General features: G+C 39.6%; 2 protein-coding genes across 4 annotated transcripts in view; both read left to right on the top strand.

Moving 5' to 3' along the window:
• The window catches only part of LOC5566725 (UTP--glucose-1-phosphate uridylyltransferase), a 58218-nt gene extending 54521 nt beyond the window's left edge, over window positions 1–3697 (top strand). For all 3 annotated transcript variants that reach the window (XM_021853958.1, XM_001651087.2, XM_021853957.1), the window contains exon 3: window positions 2475–3697. In XM_021853958.1, the coding sequence (XP_021709650.1) occupies window positions 2475–3360 (886 nt within the window). In that variant the 3' untranslated portion in view covers window positions 3361–3697. The remainder of the gene's footprint in view (window positions 1–2474) is intronic.
• A 9909-nt stretch (window positions 3698–13606) lies between these two features.
• Window positions 13607–18244, top strand: part of LOC5566724 (bifunctional 3'-phosphoadenosine 5'-phosphosulfate synthase) — a 65255-nt gene continuing 60617 nt past the window's right edge. The window contains exon 1 of the mRNA XM_021850191.1: window positions 13607–14028. Within this exon, the coding sequence (XP_021705883.1) occupies window positions 13990–14028 (39 nt within the window). The 5' untranslated portion in view covers window positions 13607–13989. The remainder of the gene's footprint in view (window positions 14029–18244) is intronic.

Raw genomic sequence — 18244 nt, 5'->3', positions numbered from 1 at the left:
GCATATCTCAAATGAGTTTGCTCCCTCGATAGCACTCAGTGATTGTGATTTGAGTGTTGGTAGACTCACACTGCCACACTGTCTCTGAGGTAATATTTAGGATTATCCTTAAAAATAGTGAATTCTTGGAGATATGTAAAACGAAAATTTTGGAGAATTACTTAAGAAGTTCGTAAAAGACTCACTTGATGAAATCTTTGAAGAATTTTTGGGTAACCTTTCAAAAGGACCTATGTTACAATGAGAAATGCCCTCCTCTTTCACTCTCTTTCGATTACAACAGAGTAATACTAAAGCTTTTGGGAAGTTTTTCACTATAGATCGAAATACAAGGTCCTTGGCTAGCATTTCATACAAAAACAACGCAACGAAAGAGGTTAATGTGGCACATGGTTTTTGAAATTTTGAACTGAAAACTTTTTTGCACGGTACGCATCTCCCGTGCAAAAACAGAATCGGATGCATGTCAAAAATTCGTTGAGAACAGCTTGTGCCGATGATTTAATGTTCGCGAAGGCATCAGGTAGGGTGCGGAACCACTTGGGCACTTCCATGATTCACTTTGGCACGGGGGTTTTTTCTCCGACGAATTGTCTGAAACTTTGCAGTAAGAAGCGTTTCAGTATGACGCATATTGTGGCCAAGTATGAGCTCTGTAGCTTTCAAAAAACCCCACTGCCGAAGTGAATCTAAAGTGCCAAGAATAGGATCCGGCTCCCTATTTTATCTGCAGATAAAAATGCAAGAGCTTGGTTTGTTTTGTTGGTTTCAAATAATTTTCCATTTTGACTGAAAGTTGCCAGCAAGTTGTTCTGCTGAATATATTTCCGCCAGTTCTTGCTCAGATGAAAAAAGCATCCGGTCTGCCTGGCATCTGGAAATTCAGCGGCAAATGCGTTAATGAGACCTCTCTCGAAGTCTGTTAAAATGATTCAGATCAAGATCGATTTCATCAGCAACTTCTACCAACTTTGAAAGAGCTTCTCTATAGAGAATTTCTGATTTATTTATCATCGGAACGTACATCAAGGAGAACGCAGATTCGTGTGATGGTGCAGTGCTACCTTCGATTGTAAATTGCTGACGGAACAAACCAGGACCTGTTTCAAATGTTTCGTCAGCAACCCAGTATTTGGCTTGAGTCAAATGCCTCAAGATTTCGTGGGTGCCAAATATCAACGCCCGCTCAACTCCGTCCATCAAATCGGCCAGTAAAAACTTGTTTCCGTCATAATGGGCAGCTGTAACGCCTCATCAACATCTGTAGCTACGCCCTCAGTCTGTGTAGCTACAAAGTCATCCCGCGCTTTTCTTACCAACTTTCGTTGAATGTTCATTGATACCCTTTGATGGACGGAATTTGGAATTTTTGTTGTTTCAGTTGGAAATTTTTTTAAAGGCACACTTGAATCCTCAACTGCTCTTCTTTTCAAAGCATTACGGTAACTGACTTCCGTGATATGCACTGGATCGCTCTCGTGATTATGTTGGTTCTCTGATAGCACTGGGTGCATACAAGGTCACGAGATGTGCAGGACAGCACATCGAGATGCCCTTGTCGTGCTTTCGACCGTGGCATTCTCAGTAATGGGTTGTGTTCACCTATGAAATACATAAGGTTAATATCTTGGTTTTTATACACATACGTGTTGCTTTAAATAACCTTAATAATCTCACCGATTTTCTGCTTTCATAAAAAAAAATAAATCCTTTGTACGCCAAAATATCCTTTCCTCTGGTTCGCTTTTGGCTTATGGTTTAAAGTGAGTGACAGATACTCTCAATTCCAACATGAGGAGTGTGTCTAGAAAATAGTGCTGATGAGCGTTTGTGCTTCTACTTTCGTATCTAAATTCCGTGCTCAGTATCCCCTGCCGGTGTCAAAATTATCGACTAGCAAAATAATAAATTATTTAAATAAAAAATCGAGTGATTACATTACCAAATTAAACAGCATTATATTGCAACAAATTATTTTTAAAAATTCAAATAGTCCTTATTATTCTTCTTGGCAATAACGTCCCCAGAGCCAACTTCTCAGATTAGTGTTCTTATGAGCACTTCCACAGTTATTAACTGAGAGCTTTCTTTTCCTAAGTTGCCATTTTTGCATTCGTATATCGTGTAGCAGGTACGATGATACTTTATGCCCAGGGAAGTCAAAGAAATTTTCATTACGAAAAGATCCTGGACCGACCGGGAATCGAACCCAGACACCTTCAGCATGGCTTTGCTTGGTGGACTCTAACCACTCGGCTGAGGAATTAAGGCCCTTCATGATCTTACAATCGTTTGTTTTAGCGTAGCTTACTTGTATATTGAAAAGAGTTTAAAGAACAAATACTTTATTGGTTTTTTTTTCAGGAAGATGTAGGAGTCCTTTTTTTAGCAGGTGACCCATCTTGTTCCGCCTTACTCCACATAACATTCTTTTCTCAAGTGATATAATTCTCATAAATTTCTAACCGTTTCAGGTGGTACCCGCCAGGTCACGGAGATTTTTATCAGTCGTTCCAAAACTCGGGATTGCTGAAAAAATTCCTCGCAGAAGGACGCGAATACTGCTTCCTGTCCAATATCGACAATTTGGGCGCGACGGTCGATATCAACATTTTGAATCGTTTACTGGGCGATGACCGTCAAGGTGACAAGCCCATTGAATTCGTCATGGAGGTCACCGATAAAACCCGAGCAGACGTTAAGGGTGGTACCCTGATTCACTACGAGAACAAGTTGCGGTTGCTGGAAATTGCTCAGGTTCCCAAGGAACATGTGGATGATTTTAAGTCGGTTAAGACATTCAAATTTTTCAACACTAACAATATCTGGGCACGTTTAGAGTCTATAGAACGAGTGTTGGATGCGCACACTATGAACATGGAAATCATTGTTAACAACAAAACGTTGGATAATGGCATGCGAGTGATTCAACTGGAGACTGCTGTGGGTGCTGCCATGAAATGCTTTGACGGTGGCATCGGAATCAATGTACCTCGGTCACGTTTCTTGCCCGTCAAGAAAACTTCCGATCTGCTGTTGGTTATGTCGAACCTGTACAGTCTGAAATACGGATCGCTAGTCATGTCGCCACAACGTATGTTCCCAACCACACCTCTAGTTAAACTGGGTGATAACCATTTTAGCAAAGTCAAGGAATTCCTCGGACGTTTCGCTAATATTCCTGACTTGATCGAACTAGACCATTTGACGGTATCCGGAGATGTAACTTTCGGTCGTGGCGTATCGCTCCGAGGCACCGTTATCATTATTGCCAATCATGGTGATCGTATAGATATCCCGGCAGGAGCCATTCTAGAGAACAAAATTGTGTCCGGTAATATGCGCATTCTCGATCACTAATTGGTTGTCGATATGCGTGTCGCTCTTCATTACGGCGCATAGATACTCAGGAGTTGACGACTTATAGCGCGCACCATTTACAGAATAACTAGATACAGAGCTTCTTAATAGAAAATTTGTCACCCAGTGTAGCAATATCATGTGCAAAAGTTTTAAACTTTCTTCGTTTTAGAATCGATTGTAATATTTGCAGACGGAGTGTCATCTCAATAAAATCAAAGATTCAGAGTTTTAAACATAGAGAATAAGTAAAAAATATAATGATATTTGTTTTATCTGTAGTGCCGTTCATCACGATTGGTTTACGTTTGTTGAATAAAGAGTTTGTAGTACCTAATTCTATTAGTATCTGATCTCTTATTATCCGAAATACCTTATTTCCGTGACTGAATATGTAGAGGTTTTTCATAGAAATTTTAATTAAAAACTAATTTTCGGTTACAGTGCCGTGCCCAGAAAATTGCTCTGGGAGAGGCTCTGTATTTTATAGTTTTCACAGAAAATAACAAGTTTGACATTTGATGTCAAGTTAGCTAATACAGCCAACTTTCCCTTACTCGATATTCTGTATCTCGATATCGCGTTAGAGAACCATGGTGATTCTCATGGCTACCTGTACTGGGTTTGTAACTCGATACCTCCCTAACTCGATGGTCCCAATGTTATTGAGTTATGGAGAGTTGACTGTATTACGTTATGTCAGCTCTACGAAATAGTGATTTCCATGAGTATGGATCAAGACGATTAGATGACGAAAGATTGACTCGAATTGATAATTGACTTCCTCTCTCAAGGAACGCGATCTATTGGTCATATGTGGTGACTATAATCTCTCGTGCATTGATTGGCGTTACGACAAAGTTGATGCAGATTCTCTTTTCGCTTTTCCAATCGAGTCCAATAACTCTGTACCTTCCTACGCCAACCATCTAATAGACAGTTTTGACTCTTTGAACTTATACCAAATGAATGAGCATCGTAATAGTAACTGTAGGATTTTAGACCTAATTTTTATGAGTGATAAAGCTAAGGACGTCAGTTCTGTCGCTGCTATCGTCGTATGCCGACGTGTGCAAATTCGCACAACCGGAATATTGTTTTTGCCTTCAGACTGTTAGGTAGTCGTACTCGCGTTCTGCTTTGTTTGTCGGTCGGTTTATCGGTGGTGCCTATTGTGTTCCAATCCAAATGAACGAGATGATGCTCAACACCGTGCAGTTTAGGTTCCCTTTGGGCAGCCCAAGACCCACTTGGGTTGAAATCGCAAGCTTTTTAAAGCAGCTGGAAACTGATTTACTGTTAATGGAAACAGTTTATAAGACAGCTCGCGATCGGTCCCTCTTTATTAAGTTTGTTTCTCCCGATGCAATGAAGGAATCATTGAAGAAAAACCTGAAACCCCGACCGTTCGTGTATTCAAGTGGAAAGTCGGTTGAAGTTCGCATGTCAACCGCGGGTATACAGTATGTCCGCGTGTTTGATCTCCCGCCAGAAATAACCGATGACTCCTTAATGCTGGCGCTTCAGGACTTTGGAAAGGTGGAATGCGTGACCAGAGAAAAATTTCCACCGGAATTAGGTCTCAATCACCTGTACACTGGTGTTCGGGGTGTTCATATGGAGGTGAAAAAAAGGATCCCACCGTCGATCGATATTGCCGGTTGGAAGGGAAATGTTTTTTACGATGGACTCAAGGAAACATGTTTTTCCTGCCAAGCAGTGGGACATCGGAAAGACTCCTGTCCGCAGAAGAAAGTTCAGGAATCAGCGAGGAAGCAGAAGGGAAATTCGATTTCATACGCTGGCGTTGTAACTGGCAAAGAAATTGAACCGGTTTTGGTGCAAAATGAGGAAGACGTCATTGAAGTTCTGGAAGAGGATATGGATCATTACACGGACGTAGAAGGATCAAACCAGAATCACCATATTGATCATAAGAAAACGGATGAATCAGATAGGGAGAGGCGTAGAAAAGAAAGCGTGGCTATATTAGAGGAGGTGGCACAGGCCATCCATGAAGCAATGGTTAATCCACAGACGAAGCAGCGGCGGGCTCAATCAGCAGCATCAGGTTCCGGCTCTAGCTCTGGTTCGAACTCAGCACCGAGAAAAAAATGTTCGCGGAAAACTTATTATTAAAGTTGTAATTTTTTGACAAATTATTTTGTTAAGCCCCTCGGCTCCGTAGAGTTTTAATTAAACATTTGAGCCTAAGAAATAAATAAATTGGTAAAAAAAAAAAGCTAAGGACGCAGCCTCTGTGCATCGCGCATTATACCCTCTTCTTGGTGAAGACAAGCACCATCCGTCTTTGGAAATAACTTTTGATTCGGTGTGTATTAAGGCTTCTCCTGACCCTTTCGATCCCACTGCTCTGAATTTCAACAAAGTTGATTATGAACTGTTAGCTGTTAGTCTAGGAGATATAGATTGGTCAGAGATTCTTAGTTCTTCAAGTGTGAATGATGCCGTTCAACGCTACACAACTAAGATAATAGACGTTCTGCAAGCAACTATTCCAAAATGTAAGCCCAAGCCTTCTCTTCCGTGGATTACTCCAAAACTGCTCCATTTAAAATCTCGAAGGAACGCTGCTTTAAGGGAGCTTCGTAAAAATAGGTGCTACGTGACGCGTAAACGGTTTCATTTCGTAAGCGACGTTTACAGAAAAGAAAACAACCGCCAATACCAAAAATACATCCGGCGTTCGGAAGAGAACCTCCGACGTAACCCAAAAAGTTTCTGGAGTTTCGTCAACAGCAAACGAAAGGATAGCGGACTACCAGTGTCTATGCACTATAACACCCAAGAAGCATCCAGCGCAAAAGAAAAATGCAACTTGTTTGCTAAACGTTTTTCTAGTGTATTTACTGCTGATTGTCTGTCTGAATGTGACATTAATACTGCAACCAGTGATGTTCCTGCCGACATTTCGTGCTTAAACAATTTACACATAAACGCAGAGGACATTATTAAAGCTTCCAAACGATTAAAACCTAGTTCCTCTCCTGGCCCAGATGGTATACCAACTTGCATCCTGAAAAAATGTATCCAGCAATTGTCACTTCCGCTCCATCATATCTTCAACCTGTCTATATCCTCAGGAGTTTTTCCTGCTCAGTGGAAATCGTCATTTATGTTTCCAGTTTTTAAAAAAGGGGATCGCCAAGACATGATCAACTATCGTGGAATAACTTCGTTATGTTCTTCTTCGAAGCTGCTTGAATTGATTGTAAATGAATCCTTGCTACACAATTTCAAAAGCTACATTAGCACAAAACAACATGGCTTTTTTCCACGTCGATCCGTCACATCAAATTTGGTCGAGTTCACTTCATTTGTACTCCGCAAAATGGATCAAGGTACACAGGTTGACGCTGTGTACACGGACCTCAAAGCTGCTTTCGATTGTCTCAACCACGATATTCTTATAGCAAAGCTAAGAAAACTCGGCATAGGTGGCATACTATTAGACTGGTTCGATTCTTACTTACGAGATAGGGCGCTGCAAGTAAAAATTGGCTCCTGCTGCTCATCCCCCTTTGCCGCTACATCGGGTGTGCCACAAGGCAGTAACATTGGCCCCACACTGTTCTCGTTGTTTTTCAACGACGTCACAAGGAAAATACCTCACACCTGCCGGACATTATACGCGGAAGATTTAAAGATATTCAACGCTGTCCGTTCTCCCGATGACGCGCAAGCGCTTCAACAGTTTCTTACGCTTTTTGAGGATTGGTGTAGCAGAAACAAAATGTCATTAAGTGTTGATAAATGTCAGGTCATAACATTTTCCCGCAAACTGAACAATGTTAATGCTGTCTACAGAGTAAATGGAGTTTCTCTGATGCGTGTGACGTCAATCATCGATTTGGGAGTTATACTGGACACCAAGTTGAATTTTGTTGAGCACATGACTTCAACTATTTGTAAAGCTAACCGCCAGCTCGGGTTCATTTCAAAAGTATGTCAGTCGTTTCGTGATCCATATTGTTTTCGTTCATTATATTGTTCATTAGTTCGTTCAATTCTTGAGTTTTCTTCTGTTGTGTGGTCGCCTAGTTATGTTACATGGAATTTACGTTTGGAATCTGTTCAACGTCGCTTCATTCGCCGTGCCCTATCCCATCTTCCATGGAATGATCCAATTGTTCTGCCTCCCTATGAAAACCGATGCTTATTGCTCAACCTCGAAACACTTTCGGCACGTCGCTTAAAAGCTGAGGCCTTGTTTGCGGCTAAAATTATTCTAGGTGAAATTGATTCACCTAGTATACTTAGTGACTTCCATTTCTCAGCTCCAACTCGTATACTTCGCTCGTCATCCTTCTTTGCTGTTCCATTCCGACGTACAAACTATGGTAAAAGTGAGCCTATACGTAAAATGTGTGTCTCATTCAATAGATTCTCCGATTGTTTCGACTTTACTTGTAATAGCTCCATGTTTAAGAGTAGGATGGATAGGATTAGGGTTTAGAATAATTAGATTAAGGATCATTGTTCAATTAGGCATAAGATTGTCCGTTGAATGTATGTATATTGTTGTGATGTTGTTTAAAAAGATACAGGTTTTTTAATCAGCTCTGCTGGTTTTTCCTGTCACAAAAGAAAACGAATACAACAAATAAATAAATAAATAAATAAATAAATATATATATATATCAGCTGTCACATAAAAAAAATTAAAAAGGTGAAATTTTATAAATGTCTCTGTGAGGGGTGATTTGCAAAGAAATTTTGCGCACGTACCTCGAAAATCTGGATCTATCACATTGCGTAATTAGCAGAAAGCTGGGAATTACGTTGACGAAACCACATTGCAGCGTTATGGATGATGAGACGTATGTAAAAGCAGACTTCCGGCAGCTTCCGGTGCTCCAGTTTTTCACTACTCTTCATAAGGTACCGCGGGGCAAGTGGGTAAGTGGGGTAAGTGAAAAAAAGGTATATTTTACTGAATATGTGAATTAACGTTTTAAACTCATGCGTTAATCTTTGAGGCCATTGAGAACATTACGATAAGTATGAGATTTCTGAGATTGTTCAGCCATTATTCCACAATAGAGCGAAAGATTGTTAACCTGTTAACTATGACTCCGTAACATGTTGGCGGCGTGCAATCTTATTTTAATATTTTCAGCGGAAAAAAGTTGCGGAAAATAATTTTCTGTACCACTTCTAAGTTGTACCCTCTGACAGTTTTAAACTGCAATTAAAAAAAGTTTTAGAATTAATTCGAAATATACCTAAAAATAACTAAATTTAAACACCGTTAATTTTCTAATCACGTGGGGCATGTAAAATGTTTCCCATTAGAGATTGAATTTGTGTTTTCTCTTCAGATAGTTATAAGTTTACAAGGTTCGTATTATCATAGAACAACAAAATGTGCTGATAATTCAAGAAACACTATATTCAAAGCGTTAAAAGCTATTATTAAAGCCAAATCATGGAAATTCTCTAAAAAAGGTTGCCAAATATTACTATATTAATATGTTTACTTCGGACCCAGACAGCCGATCAAGAGGAAGACGTTAATTTTAAAGTTCCAATATAAGAGAACGCACGGAAATCTCGTGGAATGTCTATATGGAGGTAGTTCAAAACATAAAAAATGGGGTATATGTGTATCCAAATAAAAAAGTTTCTAAACACTTTGGTGCCTATTCTGCGCGGCGTGTGACTCGAGACGAGTCGTTCTCACCGCGAGTGACGTGAGACGACTAATGTTAATCAAATGGGAGCGAGTCGACAATTGTCACCTCGTTCGACTCGTGTCACCTCACACGCCGCGCAGAATAAGCACATTTATTGAAGTATTCCGTTTGATTTCTCCCGATGAGTTATCCGACTTCATATCCGATTTTCTTAACTAATAACGAGCGGTGTAAATTCTACAGAGTAGAAATGTAATTGCTGTCCCATGAACTAACATAGGAAATGTTGCAGTTTTAATGTTGTCGAATCATTCCAACAAACATAACTGAGCAGCAGAAAATTCAAGTAACAAGAATAAAATTTTCTTTGTTTACATGTTACTCATGTTAATGTTCATTGGGATGCCTTAAAAAATGTTAAAGGTAATAGAAATCGTGAATATAACTGTTAGTTTTTGAATTAATTGTTCAAAACGATAAACTTTTCACTTGTCCTACTTGTGGGGCATATGAAAAGTAAGGAGACGTTTTGCAAAACCAGTCTTCCCATGAACAGAACCGATGTGCAACTTTGGTTTGAACCTTGCAACTTGTGTTGAACCAAAAACGCGCTTCGTCTCTTCACCAGTGTATCAAACCGAACCCGGTACCTGTGTACTGCGGTTCAAACTTCGGTTCAAATGAAGGTTCAAATAATGGCAATAAGAAGACAGACAGGGAACGGTTGACATACACGCGGATAAATTTCTACGATCATATATGGAACTTCTTGCATCAAATCGCAAGAACCTTGAGGCTTGAATAAAAGTTTTATTTAAACAGATCAACGGATATCAATAATTTGAATATCATTTGATGGTAACTTAATGAAAAATCCAATGATTTTACTATATCAAACAACAAGATACCATAAGTAGAAATTGCTAAGCGTGGATATCGTTCTGAACCTTGCATGCAACCGAAGATTTGCACCAAAATTTGAACCACGATTGCATACGAGGTACAAATGGTCCGGTTTTCGAACCGGCGTTTGAACCAATGTTCACTTTACACATGTTTGGGTTTAGGTTCAGGTTCGAGCGTTTGGGTTTGCACACGAGAACAGAGTGCAAGGAGGGTACGAAACCGTCTGAACCAACGTGTTCGGTGTTCGTTTGGGAAGACTGTGCAAAACCCTTTTCTGTACTTTGTTCTTCAATATTACATAAAAATCAATTTCAGCATACTGCTTATATTTTGTGGGAGTCAAGCTAAAAAATATACACGACCTCATTTGTTTTAATTTAAAGTCTCTAGGATTTGAAGAATCTCAACTACCATGCGAAATCCATTACCCACTTGCCCCACGGTACCTTACATTCGATGTCCCTGAGGACGTTAGAAATGGACAGGTGTACCTTAAGAAATGCCTCCAAAAGCGTCTACTTCCTCTTCTGAGGTCACACGATGGTCCTACGATTTTTGGCCCGATTCGGCCTCGTGACATTACTCGAAACAGGTTTTGGAGTGATACACAGCTAAGAAGGTCAATTTCGTGCCGAAGAATCTCAACCCCCCGAACTGTGGCCAATTGAAAAGTACTGCAGTTTCTGAAAACGGCAAAGGACTCAGTAACACTTAATTTAGTAAATAGCGGTATTTTGGTGCTTGAGACAAAACCGTGTTCCGCAGTGTTATTGTTCAGAAAATTTAAAATGAGATTAATATAAATTCAAGTGATCTTTAAGTTACTGTTAGATTACAAAAAAAAACACACCACGCGCCTATAAGCCATTTTACGAGACGTTTAAGTGACGTTTTCTGGCGGGCCGCTCATTGTTGTTGTTCAAAAACTAGCATGATATCTGAATGGCGCTGGTCACATTTTTGTTGGCGATGACGTTCCCGTCTCATTCAGCGCATGTTTCTACCCAGTTTACATGTTTTATGTTACCTGTAGATGAAAACTATCTTCCCTGCCTGCCGATTTCAATTTACATGCGAAAATTAAAAACTTTGTTGCAATGCCACCAGCGCCATTGTTGAATAAGCTCCTTCCAAATGTAGCGCTAGAAGAAACGTAAATAAATCGGCCCCGACGCCTTGATGTGAGCTGTTGCTAAAACGATATACTGCTTCGCGACTAAAAATGTATGAACCAACGTGCGAAGTTCGATTTTTGACTAACTTTGCCGCGTCGTGAGTCACTTCGCTAATCGCTATAGTGCGCATCTATGCCCTACGCCGTGTGCATTATGCGCACTATGAGAATCGACTTGCGACGCGGCGAAGTTTGTCAAAAATCGAACTTCGCACCTTCGCACGTTGGTTAACCCATTTTCTAGCGCGAAGCAGTATCACTCAGAAACACGGCTAGTCACAGAATAACTAAATTTCAGTAATTTATGACTATTTTCTATCTGCCTCTTTTTCATTCTGCGGGAATTTTATTCCTATTTGTCAATTCGCCTGGGTTGCAGCATCGCTAAGCTTCAACCCAGGTGAATTGAAATTTAGTCTAGAAATTCACATCAGAATAAGAGAGGCAGATAGAAAATAGTCATTAATACATAAACTTTAGTAATTCTGTGAATATTTTTATTTCTGAGTGTACATAAAGCGTTCGTATTGCAATAAGGCAATCCATAAGACAGCTGCGATCAGCTGGTTTTTTGTTTATCATTGTCGTGACCAGAGCAGCAATATTTCTATTAAATCCGCTTCTTTCGACGGCCGCAGTGAGGAAGACACTGGGCGCCGATTGCTGCTCTGCTATTTCTCGACGCTCCGACCAGTGTTGACACATTTTTTTCGAATCTCATCTGTGTTTTGAGTTGAAAAAATCTTTTTTATCTTTAGCCGACCTACAAAAATCTTGGTAAAAATCTGTGTTGCACAAAAATTTAAAATTTCAACTTTTTAGATCAAAAAGAACATTTGCAAACGTATGTTGGGTGTTCTTGGCATGTCAACAATTTTAAATTTGAACTTACTCTACTAAAAGTGAGAAACAGATGAACAATTGTTTCGAAATATTTGAAATACTTTAGAATTTTAGAAAATTAAACATAGTAATGGCATTTCTTTTTTATATCTTTCCACATCTATGACCTAAACTCGTGTTATATCCTAAAATCTTAAAAATCTTCTTGAACTCAAAATTCTGTGATCTGTGATCACAGATATCTGTAGGCAAGAACAAGAAAAAATCTGTGTAATTAGAGATAAATCTGTGTATGTGGCATCACTGGCTCCGACGAACAGAGGGCGGTGCCACCCGCTTGCTCATCGTCGGAGCGGAGTAGCTTTCTCCACTGTTGTTCCGCTGCTGCTGCTGCTCCTTTTCGTCCGTCCGCTTCAACTATCGTCGATAAATTGATGTGACCGCATCAGGCGGTGCCCTTTTATACTTTTGCTTTCCCGTTCATCCTTGACAACTGTCTGTTGATTGGTTCAGTCGATCAACCAATGAACAGTCGCATGACGTGGAAGACTGTGTCATATAAAAGCTTATGCTTGCTTTTTTTCATTTTCATTATGGCTCAATCTCTTATACTACAATCATGAGATTTTGACGTTTCGCGGTCGGAGTGACCGTTCGATTACAAAGGGAAATGTTAAGCTCTGATAACACTTGCATGTTTTGTTTACCCTTCCGTTTCGGTTGCATTTACACTTTTACCACAGCTTTTACTGTCAGTCATATCGCGGAAAGTCCTCATGGATAGCCTTATAACCGTTCCAACTTTCATGAGGCAAAATGTATGTATTTCGATAGTCTAGTTCACAGCGTGTATGATTTCAACAAACATAGCCCACAATAATTTTACATAATCACCAGAATTATTCTATACTATTTTTAACACCCACCCACCCCCTCATAACACATTTTGTAAGATTTTTTTTTCCGAATTTTGTATGACCTGTAACATCTTCAAGACACCCACCCACCCCCTTCAGCGTTAGGAAATATGTGAATGGGCCCTTATTACACCCCATTGCTTCTAACCCCATCGATTGTTGAAAAATCGATTCTAATTCGGTGCCATTGAACACATTCGCAATTTGCAACCAAAATTATGGCTTTATGGACCGATAGCAATGAGAATATATATCATATATTCCCATTGGACCGATAGGTCTGAGCCAGATGACAGCTAGAGGTTAAAAAATCAAATAAACCGTTTTGCTATCGAAAACGATATAAAAATTCCATCATTCATTTTTAATCCTTAGAGAACATGTTCATTTATCCTCCTCTACCCCTACTTCTATCGCATCCATTACTTCACATTAAGCTTCACACTGTCGTTTTGTGCCGCAACGCATAATTTTGTGTCCGCTGCAAACAAAAACGACATGAGTCTCGCGTTACATACAAAAACATCCTTGGAAACATCTTATCTCCGATCACATTTACGACCACTTTTTCTCATAGTAGAGGCTTAAAGTAACATTGGTTTATTTTTTGTTATTATGCATTAAATAACGTGAAACAAGTACCATTATTGTGCTGAGTATTAATTGACTGGTATGTCACAAGCTGAGCGGGTTAGCATGAAACGAGAATCTTTCAAGAAGTTACGCTAGAATTGAGAAATTTTCACATTGACATTTGACTTTTCGAGATTTGTTTACGTTTTGTCGCTGCATCGGTTTCGGTTCGGATCGGATCGCGGTTTGCAACCCGGTCGTTTACGTGTAAAACCTCTTTTTCCAGATGCCCAGAGAATCCCAGCTACGCGGGTTAGCTTGATTGTGACGATAGTAAGTGTTTTCGCGTGCGATTATTTCCCCATTTCGTTGCTCAATGTGCTAGAGGGAATTTGTGCAATACTGTTTTTTCAACAACATACGTTCTGTGTGAGTAACTAGCACTCGTGACGATCTCCAGCTTGCTACGTGGTGATCGATAGGCACTGAAGCATAATTTCTACCGGAAGTTACAAGTGACTAGACTCAGTTGTGATTATCAGCATTTAGCAGAACGAAAATGAGTGAGGAAAGAAAGGAAACCAAGAAGCAGAAAACGGTAAGCACCCTATGCAATTATTTCCTTGATATTAATAATTATTCATATAATAAAAATATGTTATTACTTTATCACATTTGTTGTAGAAACGTACATAAATTACGTCACGCTGCAATCAGTGCGCATCGTACCTTCGTGCTGTGCGTACACGAATTCTCTCTGCTCTTGGAAGTTTTCTTAAAAACTACCTAAAGCAATAAAACACTACTTTTTAGTGCTACACAAACAGTACTTTTCAGTGCTAAAATTATAAACGGTACTTTTCAGTGCTACTTAAACAGTACTTTTCAGTACTATTTTTTCTACTATTGATCCCTTTACGATCCTTGTTTGGACCCGTGCCTTCGATTTTTCGTTGGACCCGTTGGCGAAAGCTAGCGGTGGTAATCCTTCTTGGACACCGTCTAGGGAAAAAACCTCTCGAAGGTCACGTCTTTCTCGTTTATTAACTAAACATGGTATCAACAACTAACAAAAGGAAGGGTGAATCTCTGAATTCACTACTTCCTTCCAAAAAAGTGGGTTTTAAAACTGTCACTACACGTGGCAAGAATGGAAGAAAGGGCGCTTCCCCGGAATGCGAAGTTTCTTCCAAGGGTGAAATGAATAATTGTATCGAAATGAGCAATCAGTTCGATGCTCTAGACAAATTTTCCGAACACCAAATCGAAGCAGCCTCTAGCCCAGGCTCTTTGATTCAAGTGAGGAAGCAAAGAGTGCCGCCTATCGTGGTCAGTTGTTCCGAATTTGGAGGATTTAGGCAGGAGATCTTAAACTCCATTAGGGGAATCAAGGTTTCCTTCCAAATCGCAAAGAAAGGAGACTGTCGCGTTTTGCCGGAAACTATTAAAGATCGTGAACTTCTTCTTAGACATCTTGAAGAGAAGAAGCACAATTTTTTTACTTATGACGACAAAACTGAACGTTTGTTCAAAGTTGTCTTGAAAGGTCTCTCAAGTGACTATAAATCACCTGAAGAGATCAAAAATGGAATAAATGATTTACTTGGATTTTCCCCAGTCCAAGTAATCATTATGAAAAAGAGAACCCAATCTGGCATTGTTCGGAAAGGGCTTTCTCAAGAATATTATTTAGTTCACTTCAACAAAAAAGAACTAAATAATATCAAAGCTTTAGAAAAAGCAAGAATTATGTTCGATGTCCGTGTGACGTGGGAACATTTCCAGAAACCTGGAGGAAATTACCAGAACCCCACTCAGTGCCGTCGGTGCCAAAAGTGGGGTCATGGTACAAAAAATTGTCGCATGGATGCTAAATGCATGATTTGCGGAGGTTCTTCTCACGCTAAGGACGACTGTCCAGTGAAGGAAGATACCACCAAATTCATATGCTGTAATTGCGGGGCTAACCATAAGTCCAATTTTTGGAATTGTCCTTCACGCAAAAGGGTCATTGAGGCTCGTGCCAGGCAGATGAAAGATAATATCCGTTACGATAACGGTCGTTTCCGGAATTTGCCTGGTAGAGTATCGAACAATGCTCATTTTTCAGTTAACGATCGCTTGATCACGAATCATACCCATCAGGAAGATCATAATCATGCTCATTCTCAAACAAATTTTAATCCGTCGGGTAGCCGTTCGAATCTTTCAATTTCGAATGTATCTACCCACGGTAAATCCTTTGCCGATATCATAGCAGGAAATTTGAACTCCTCCCCTGTTCGATCCATGGGTACCCATTCTACTTGTTTCAAATCAAATGGAAAAAACCCTACCGCCACAGGTAATTCCGCTTCTTCGTCTACCGGAAATTCCAATGGGAAATCACATGACATGTCTGCCTCTGATTTTAATTTTCTAACTGAACAATTGAATCTAATGATTGATGCAATGTTCAAAGCCACCACTATGACTGAAGCAGTCCAAGTAGGTGTAAAATTTACAAATCAAATTGTTATTGGATTACGTTTTTCTAATGGATCCAAATAATAATTTAAATATTTTAAATTGGAATGCTCGTTCTCTGAATGGTAAAGAGGACGAGCTGTTTAATTTTCTTACGGTTAATAATGTGCATATAGCAGTTATTACCGAAACGTATTTAAAACCTGGATCTAAACTCAGAAGAGATCCTAACTTTTTTGTTTATCGTAATGATCGACTTGATGGGGCATGTGGGGGAGTTGCAATCATCATTCATAGGCGAATAAAACATCAACTGTTTTCATCATTTGAAACTAAAGTTTTTGAAACTTTAGGTGTTTCTGTTGAAACACAGTTTGGTAAATATACTTTCATAGCTGCCTATTTGCCTTTTCAATGCTCTGGGCAGCAAGTTAATTTGCTCCAAACTGACTTGCGAAAATTGACTCGCAATAAGTCAAAATTTTTTGTCATTGGTGACTTTAATGCCAAACATCGGTCATGGAATAATTCTCAAAGTAATTCCAACGGCAGAATTTTATTTGATGAGTGCTCTTCAGGATATTTCTCAATTCAATACCCTGATAGCCCCACATGTTTTTCCTCTTCTAGAAATCCATCTACGATTGATTTGGTCTTAACCGACTCTAGTCATCTTTGTAGCCAACTGATTACTCATGCTGATTTTGATTCTGATCATGTCCCTGTTACATTTCAAATATCCCAAGAAGCGATTCTCAATCCTATCAGCTCCACTTTCAATTATTTACGAGCCGACTGGAATATATATATAAAACGTATGTTGACTCTAATCTTGATGTTAACATTTCTTTAGAAACTAAACTTGATATTGACAATGCTCTTGAAACTTTAACAAATTCCATTGTTGAAGCCCGGAGCATTGCAATTCCAAAATGTGAAGTAAAATTTGAATCCGTGATTATAGACGATGATCTTAAACTCTTGATCCGTCTTAAAAACGTGAGGAGAAGGCAATTTCAACGCACTCGCGATCCTGCAATGAAAATTATATGGCAGGATTTGCAGAAAGAAATCAAGAAACGTTTTGCTCAATTAGGAAACAAAAATTTTGAAAATAAAATTTCGCAATTGGACCCTGGCTCTAAGCCCTTTTGGAAATTATCGAAAATCTTGAAAAAACCTCAGAAGCCAATACCGGCATTGAAAGAGGAAAACAAATTATTACTAACTAATTGCGAAAAAGCTCAAAAACTTGCTATGCAGTTTGAAAGTGCGCACAATTTTAATTTAGGACTTACTAGTCCTGTTTTATTTGGTCATCAAATAAAATATTTCGGGAAACGGTTTACAAACTAGCTTTATTAAACGTTCTTACTGATACGCACTCGGATACAGAATGAATGGAAAACTAGTCAATGGAGAGGAATGCGCGCGTAATGAATGACGTACAAAAGGATCGTTGACAAATTACATTCTGATGTGGCGTTCAATAACTACATAATGCAACATCCTCCCTGTTTTATAAAAAAGAAATTATTCAAGACAGTAATCTTTGAAACGAACTGGTAATTTGACATTTCTCTTAGATCTAACATTTTTACCCTCCTCGATCATTGGATCACAAGATGATCTGGAAATTCTCGTAGTCTTTGACGGCTTCAGTGTTGAGATCAGTTCCGGAGTAATGGTAGTAGGTACGTTCGTATCCACCTCGTCATTAGGTATCGGCAACTGCAAATCACTACTCGACCTTTCTGGAACAGTTGCTTCGACGTTTGAAGCAATAGCTGGATTGGTACTCACTTCAGGCGTTTCAGGTTCATTACGTGGTTTCAAGTGCACTAGATCACGTCGATATTGTGCACCATGTACGTCTACAACATACGACCGCTCATTCAACTTGTTACTGACTCTCGCAGGTGTCCACTTCTTGGTGACTTCTGGGTTTAGTGGTACATAGACTGCGGATCCTGTTTCCAACTGCGGAAGATTTCTGGTTTTTCGATCGTACTGGAACTTTGCTTTTCTTCTTCTTTCTTCAATTGCTTCTGGTACTCCAGTTACAAGTTTTCGCTTTAGACCATCTGTAGACATCGGTATGCCACAGCGAGTGTTTCTTGAAAACAGCCGTACTGCCGGGCTGGAACCAACTTTATTCGGCACGTTTCTCCAATGCAATAATGCGTACCAAAAATCGCTTTCAGCTTCCTCTGCCTTCTTCAATAATCTTTTCGCTATTTTCACGGCTGCTTCAGCTTTTCCGTTAGCTTGCTGATGATGGGGAGCCGATGTTGAATGGCAGAAATCCCAGTCTCTTGCAAATTGTCTCCATTCTCTGTTGATAAAAT

This window comes from Aedes aegypti, chromosome 3 (genome assembly GCF_002204515.2).
Source record: "Aedes aegypti strain LVP_AGWG chromosome 3, AaegL5.0 Primary Assembly, whole genome shotgun sequence".
NCBI classification, from domain to species: Eukaryota; Metazoa; Arthropoda; class Insecta; order Diptera; family Culicidae; genus Aedes; species Aedes aegypti.
The sequence above is the reverse complement of the archived record's forward strand: the minus strand, read 5'-3'. Positions and strand labels throughout refer to the sequence as shown.